The sequence below is a fragment of the Nicotiana attenuata genome, unplaced genomic scaffold (genome assembly GCF_001879085.1).
Source record: "Nicotiana attenuata strain UT unplaced genomic scaffold, NIATTr2, whole genome shotgun sequence".
Taxonomy (NCBI): domain Eukaryota; kingdom Viridiplantae; phylum Streptophyta; class Magnoliopsida; order Solanales; family Solanaceae; genus Nicotiana; species Nicotiana attenuata.
This window is the reverse complement of record NW_017670462.1, coordinates 323,034-330,232: the sequence shown is the minus strand read 5'-3', so window position 1 is coordinate 330,232 and position 7,199 is coordinate 323,034. Positions and strand designations below refer to the sequence as shown.

The following is a 7,199-nucleotide window of genomic DNA, read 5'->3' as shown; positions in this document are numbered from 1 at the left end:
AGTCCATTGCAAGACCCAACACTGCATTTCTAAACAACCTGTTTACTGGCATGCCACTCCAGCAGTGGATGATAAGAAATAAAAGGACTTGAAAAATTAAACTAGCTAGAGAGAGAGAACAAAACTTCTCCAAGAGTTAAAGGGTTGTTTTACTCCCCCACCTCCTGGGCATCATATATTCGTTTACAGGTACAAATTAAAGTTAAAGGGTGATATAACTTTGCATCAGAAAAATAAGGAAAGAGAAGAAGAGAAAAAAAAAAGGTAAAGGGTGTAACTAAATTCCTTAATTGAATGCACTAATAATGGATTAGGAGCATTTTAATGTGGAATGTATATATTTTATAAACAAAACTTGTGTAGGTAGGGTAATTTACTAAACATGAATATTTAGGGTAATAAAGTTTCCAATAGTGTATAGGAATGAAAAAATCCCTTTGGGTTATTGCTTTTCAAATCTGAAGTCCACTCTAAAATCTTATCATCCTCAATTGAAAGCATTCAAGAGTCTAGTAGGAGGTTGTCCAGTTAGGAGTGGTTGATGCCATTAAATAGATAGAGAGAAAAAACTGCAAATTTATTTCCATAATCGAAGATCATGCCTGCAGGAGCAATTTTCTAGCTCAACGGTAAAGAATTTAATCACCAGCAAGGTTTATTTAATTGAGATCAAAATGTAGTGTTAACAACTGGTGACCGCACAAATAATAAAATTATGATAGCCATCACATAAAAGATGTTGTCAAACAATATCTAGGTGCTGTTTCAACAAGTTTCTCCTATAGCATTAAAGTAACTAGTATTGACAATGGTACAAATGATCTGAGTAACATGCACTCACAGCCTGTAACACTATCCATTTCATATCAATATATACAAGGCTCTATGCTAATTATGTTCCCTTTTAACATTTTCAACCCCTGTTATTGAAGTTCATGAAGCTAGGTTGGGCCTGCCCACCGATATTCTGGGTAGTTGTGGTAGAATGAGGCATGTGCTGCTGCTGCTGCTGCTGTTGCGCATGGTGACTACCACATTGGACAAATGACTGTGGCTGGGGAGGGAAGTGCGGACGTGGCCCCCTGTTTCCATTGGTGCCTGGAATTTGGCCAGCTGCTATCTTAAGCCGCTGCAGTTCTTCCCTCAAAGCCTCGTTCAGTGCTGGAAAATATTCACTCATGTCAATAAAATAAACCAGTGAAAATTATATCAAGCTATTAAACAGGCATACCATCTCTAAGATGTGCTTGTTGTTCCAAAGCTTGCAACCGTAGTTTGAGTTCTTTGTTCTCAGTAGTCAATCCACTATTGTCTCTCTGCATCATCATACAAAAATGGTATGAAAGTGATCAAGGAAATGTTACGGTCTTTTTCGACAGTGCGTTAGCAATAGCATAATTTGCATTGATAATGTTCCATTCAGCAACACAGAAATACAGTTGATACATATCTAAAGAAATGCACACAGCTTGAAACTGCAATTTTGCGCGCACAGAATATGTGTGTCATGATAAATGGATTGTCCTATTGTATGTTACCGCCAAAAAGAAAATAAGTGGAAAAAGTTCAAAAGCACCCCTCAAACTGGAGGCTGTGTCACACAACTATATATGCATGATGTTGTGGTAGTCAGATCCATACTCAACGACAAAGAGAAGAGTGAAAAGAAGATGAATCTCCAACCAGAGCAATGGAATTAGATTGCAGTAGGATTTTATTGCGAGAAGCTAGCAGGATACCATACTCAGATATTCTAATGATGCTAGAAAACAAAATACTAATAACAAAGAACCTGTTAATATATGATGACTATTCCTCAATAAACAACATTCATTAATTAGCACCAAAGAGAGGTGCAACCGCTTAGAAGAGCCTAATTGCCTGACCAGCTAGCGGTGGAAAAGAAAAGGTTTGACTGAAAATTTTCCTTACATCCTAGGAAAAATTATGATTTCCACAATAATTTGAAGTCAGAACCAGTTTAGAGAACCGGCTTGCAATTACGCTAGGAAATTTAAGTGTAATCTACAGGCATAGAAGTGGGTAATTGAAAAGCAAAAGTTTGGAGCCTACATCTTAAAAAACCATGACCGACAAAGCTTCTTCCACATCAGCTTCTTCCACATCATTACATTTAATATATGCATGTAATAGATGCAATTGACCCATATTATCTATATTATGCAGTGATGAGGAACATAGGAGATCCGTGTAAGGATAAAAAAAGGAGAAAGGACACATTGAAGAAGATATATATTATTGTAATACAAGATTTTAACAGTGGGAAATTTTGAAGCAATGTAAAATATCAGATGCAATTTTAGCTCCAGCAGTTTATTCCAGCTTATCAATTTTAAACTAAAACAACTAGTTGAGAAAAAGAAAAAACTCAAAAAACAACTGAAACCCAGGTACAAATAATATCTAATAAACTGTCAATCAGAATCGAAATTGAAATGAGTACTGCAAACCCTCCATCTATTTGATGAAATTTCCTGAAGTTCTTTGCTAGAGCTCACTTGCCTTACTTGATTTTCCAAAAAATTTCTAGTTTCGGTTCCAAAGTCTGAATCTATAATTCTGCCTTTTCAGCACCAAAATTCTTCCTTTCTAAAAAAAGGAAAATGGGTACAAAAGGGATTTTAATTGATGGATAGGGAATGGAATTTCCAAAATTCTCCTTTTGCATTCTTAGTTCACAAGTTCAGCTAGCAGGGACTGTGATCCTATCAATTAAATTTACAACCTAAATTCATATTATTCCAATGACAATTCCCCTCTATGGTGTTACTTCACAGACAAAAATTACATTAGTATTACTTAAATTTCATTTTCAGTTTCTTTGTTATTTGGTTTCAGAGATTATAGGCAAACTTGGAGGTCTTTACTAAATTGGTAACCCTACTCTTATTTTTAATATTAGGTTTAGCTAGTTTATTCCACCAACCCAACTTTTGACGTGTTGTATTCTAAATTGTCTATTAAAAAATTATATTGGTCTTGCCAAAAGATACGTGACTGACCAATTAGTCAACCAGCATGTGCGGGGTTGACATTTCTCATCTTTAAAGTTCCCTTTTTTTTGTATGTTTTTTTTTTTTTTTGGGGGGGGGGGGGGGGGTGATGCCATACCATTCTAACTGTCCTACACCGCGCTATCTCACCTTTCTCCAGTATTCCCCTCAAAACCACTAGCTCCCTCCCTCCATTGCAAGCAACAGCACCCTCCGCATATAGCACTAGCACTCCCACTTCTCCATTTCCGCTCTTTCTTAGCTGTAGTACTCCCTTCCTTCCCCATGGCTGCCTGCCTGACCCTGTTCCCTAGCACTGGCACCATATCATTCTTCTACGGTTCTCCGTTTGCATTATTAGCCCTAAGCATTCTACATCACTTGCATGACAGGAATATGAACATAATACTCATTCAGTCAAAAAGAATCCAAAATAAATAAACAACGGGAAGAAACGGAAAATATTGCTATCAATCTAGTGATAATAGTTTAGTGGTAGATGGGTATAGTTACCCCAATAACAACACTAAATCCAAGCTTCTCTGATGACAAAAGGGTTAATTTCTTTGAAATAACCTACCCCGATTACTAACAAGCCAAAGGTCGCTTCACTGACTTGGTAATGACCATCCAGGTTGCATTGAGCTTTTTATTATACGCCAACATTTCTTTCCCAGTTACTTTGTTATTGATTGCACAGTTCTCTCAAAACTTTTTGGAGTTCTTTACCATGATCATATTGCATATGCTCTTTGTTCAACGTATGTAAACATGAGAAGCTATTGAAATTTTCAGGTCACTTTATACAGCAAAATTTGATAACCATGAAGAGTATTGCATAAATTCTTTGTCTATTTCATACCTGCAGGACAGTGATTTGGGCAGATAGAGTAGTAGCTTCAGTCTGCAGAGTCTGTACCTTCCTCTCCAGTTCACTAGTGTAACGAATTTTTCGCTCCTTTGAACGTGCAGCAGATTGTCTGTTTGCAAGAATCCTGTAATAATGCAGAATCAAAGATGAGTTTATACAAAAGCTTAAACTAAGTTAAATGCTAGAACCTTTACCTACAAGCCACAAGGGGACTTAGTATTTTAGGAAATGGAAAACGTACAAATGACAAAACAGTAATGCTGGGACACGATGCTATGTAACAAAGAGAAATGACACAGTATAACCTTTTGTGCTGAAATTTTCAGATTGCTATGTTGACAATGAGATGTCATCAGTAATTTCTGAATTTCCCCGCCTCCTACCATTCAGGTAACACCACTTCACTAAAGATATACAGTATAGTAGAACACCATTCTCTTTCATCGTAAATCAGCATACAAGGTACAATAGCATCTTTTCATTCTCAGTAATCCGGCTTTTCTGTTAGGAGCCTCTACTAGACTGCTTTTAAGTAGTATAGTTCTCCCTCCCTTCCCTCCAATCCCTTCTTCCTTTTTTGAATATATAAAGTTTACTTGTTTCCGCTGTTTAATATCCTGGCCATTCACATATAATTTAGTGGAAACTTATTTCATTTTCCACAATAGAGAATTGTTGCAAATGATCACCAACATACTTCTTCTTTCTCAAATCATATGCATTTCTTCTCTTCCATTGATTTGAGTTTGAGAATATTGATCACATACAATTTCACCGAAAAAAGGATATGGTTTCTAATATCATAATTCTACCTCCTCCTTTAACTCGTATTCTTTGCTTTTCTTCTCTTTTATATGTATAGAAGATTGAGTGTCCTACAGATTCTACTTTTTGGTATACTCCTGGTATATTATGCTTTATGCCCTTCGTAAATAGAAGGTTATTACTTCATCCAAAAAAAATCTCCTTACAACTAAAAATAGACAATTTTGGCCTTCCAAAGAAACAGCAAATCACTTCAAACCAAGATATATAGCGACCATCTAGTTCCCTACATTTTCTCCAGAAATTTTCAAAGAACCAAATGATTTGAAGAGACATTTCCTCCTAAATACTAATCATTAGAGCTAAGTATAATTCCAAGTAAAAAAAACATCACACAACAAATGTATAAAAAACAAAAAACAAAAAATAGAGAAGTCCAAACCTTTTGGCTCTCTTGGGATCAATCAAAGCCAACTCAGCAAGGCGATCAGGAGCCATAGCTTTCTTAACGGAGCTGCTACACTCCGCCTCAAAAGACGCCGTTGAAAATGATCCGTCCATCGAATTGCTATGCCTGTGTCGATTACCCGAACCAGAAACCGAACCGGAGCCGAACACCTTCTTCTCCTCCTCCTCCGCCGCCCCCGGCGTGGTCGCTCCAAACTCCAAACCATCAAAAAAGTCGGCGTCAACTGATAAACTCCGAAAATGATTCAACGGTCTAGTGTTATTATTAGCGCCCGGTCCGGACATCAATCCCGGTCCACGGGTCGACGACGAGTCAGCAGAATTGGCCGGTTGCATATGAGTATCAGCAGAAGGGGATAGCGACGGCGCTGAAATATCCAGATTGAAGTCAGCTACGACGTCGTCTAAGAGGATATCATCGTCGAAGTCCGGGAGCCGGAAGAAAGTCTCCGATTGGGCCCGCCGATGACGTGCTATACGGGTCGGAGTATCCGGCATCTGATCAAGGTCGGTCCGACCCGCTAGAAATGGGATGGGTATAGGCTTTCCGCTGAACTTCGGGTCCATTTAGAACTGGCCCAATTCTTTGTGGAGTTTCTGAGGTTTTGATTTTGGGAAGGGAAAGAGAGAAAGAAGAAGAAAGGGGGTGGAGTGGGACCCAGGGGAAGAGCGGCAGTTGGAAAAAAGAGCAAACTCACATGGGGTTTATAATTTGTTGGAGTTGTCAGCAACAGTTAACTTCAAGGTCCAAGCCTTACTATAAGAGGTTTTACTAGTGTTTTATGGACTATATATAGGAAACTTTGTCGTACTAACAGTCGTGTTTATTAAAAATAGTTATCTTAAATTATTTATTATTTTAAAAGTTCAAGACAAAATTAATTATTTTTTTCTTTTTTACCCTTAGTAATAATTGTTCTTGAAGATGAAAATAACATATAAATAAAATAAATATTCAATGAAGAGGAATTATATCTTAAGACATAAATAAGGGTAGAATAGTCCAATCCCTTCCCTAATTAGGATGAACCAATGTGAATGAGTGTAAGTCTCGTTGCCCGAACACGATTGGTGCTGACCACAGTAGGTGCTACCGTGGCAGCAAGAGAGGCCAGGCTGTGACAATTGAGAGGTTGTCACTGAGCATTCCTAGTCACACGGGAAAAGAGGATAAATGGCAAGGCAAGGCCATACGCCCGTTTGGATCCTTGCGGAATATAGCTCACATCCAAACATCTGATTGGGGAACAGGGCAACGCCCATGAAGCTCCGGCGGAAAAGGAAGGCCTACCAGGCCGTATGCCCATGGGTGCAAGATTCTTCGAAAAAGCGCGGGCGTGCCCCTCGGTAGAGTGAGTCTACTTAGCGAACTGGCAGGACACAGAGATCTATTGATCAATATGAATCTCGAGAGTGGATGGTTGATCGGAGAATTCCCACTATCGAAGACAAGCCAGCCCGGCCGTGAGCGCGGTGGGAACGGGCTTCCCAAGAAGCCAGCCCGGGGCGGGGCCAAAGCCTCACTCTGATTATGTCGTGAGGCTGACCGAATCCAATCTATAAACCCGAAAATGAAAGGTTGTTTGTTCCCTTTCGTCAAGTAGTAATATTTCTTAAGGGACGTGTAAAAGAGAAACATGACACATAATATAAGATAGAGGAAGTCCTTATCTTTTCAAAATAAGGGAATATAAAACTTGTAAAAATGTGGAAAGGAAATATGTTAGAATTTTTTCAAATTCAAAAGCAAAAACACATACAAGAATTGATTCAACTATGTAATCATTCTTATAAATATATATTATATTATGGATGTTCATTTAGTACTCCGTAATAAATAAGCTTCCTTAAGAAGCTTATCCATATGGGACTCCGCCATAAATATGTTTATCTATTTAGTACTCTATTGGAAATAAGCCTCCCGACAAAGCTTATCATTCCGGTACTCCGTTATAGATAAATATTATCCCCGATAGAAGATTATCTATATCTGGTACAGTAGCAGCTTACAAGCAACTTACAAGCAGCTTACACAGCAACTTGCAGTAGCAGCTTACACAACAACTTCCTTTCTTCTATAA

At 38.3% G+C, this 7,199-nt stretch overlaps 1 protein-coding gene across 1 annotated transcript; it reads right to left on the bottom strand.

The window, feature by feature from the left end:
• Positions 1-637: 637 nt before the first annotated feature.
• On the bottom strand, positions 638-5,873 carry LOC109239800 (transcription factor VIP1-like). Its single transcript, XM_019406395.1, has 4 exons — positions 5,093-5,873; positions 3,877-4,009; positions 1,232-1,316; positions 638-1,161 (listed from the first exon to the last, which is right to left on the bottom strand). Exons 1-4 carry the CDS (start codon positions 5,683-5,685, stop codon positions 914-916), a joined length of 1,059 nt encoding a protein of 352 aa, XP_019261940.1. The 5' UTR covers positions 5,686-5,873; the 3' UTR covers positions 638-913.
• Positions 5,874-7,199: the final 1,326 nt, after the last annotated feature.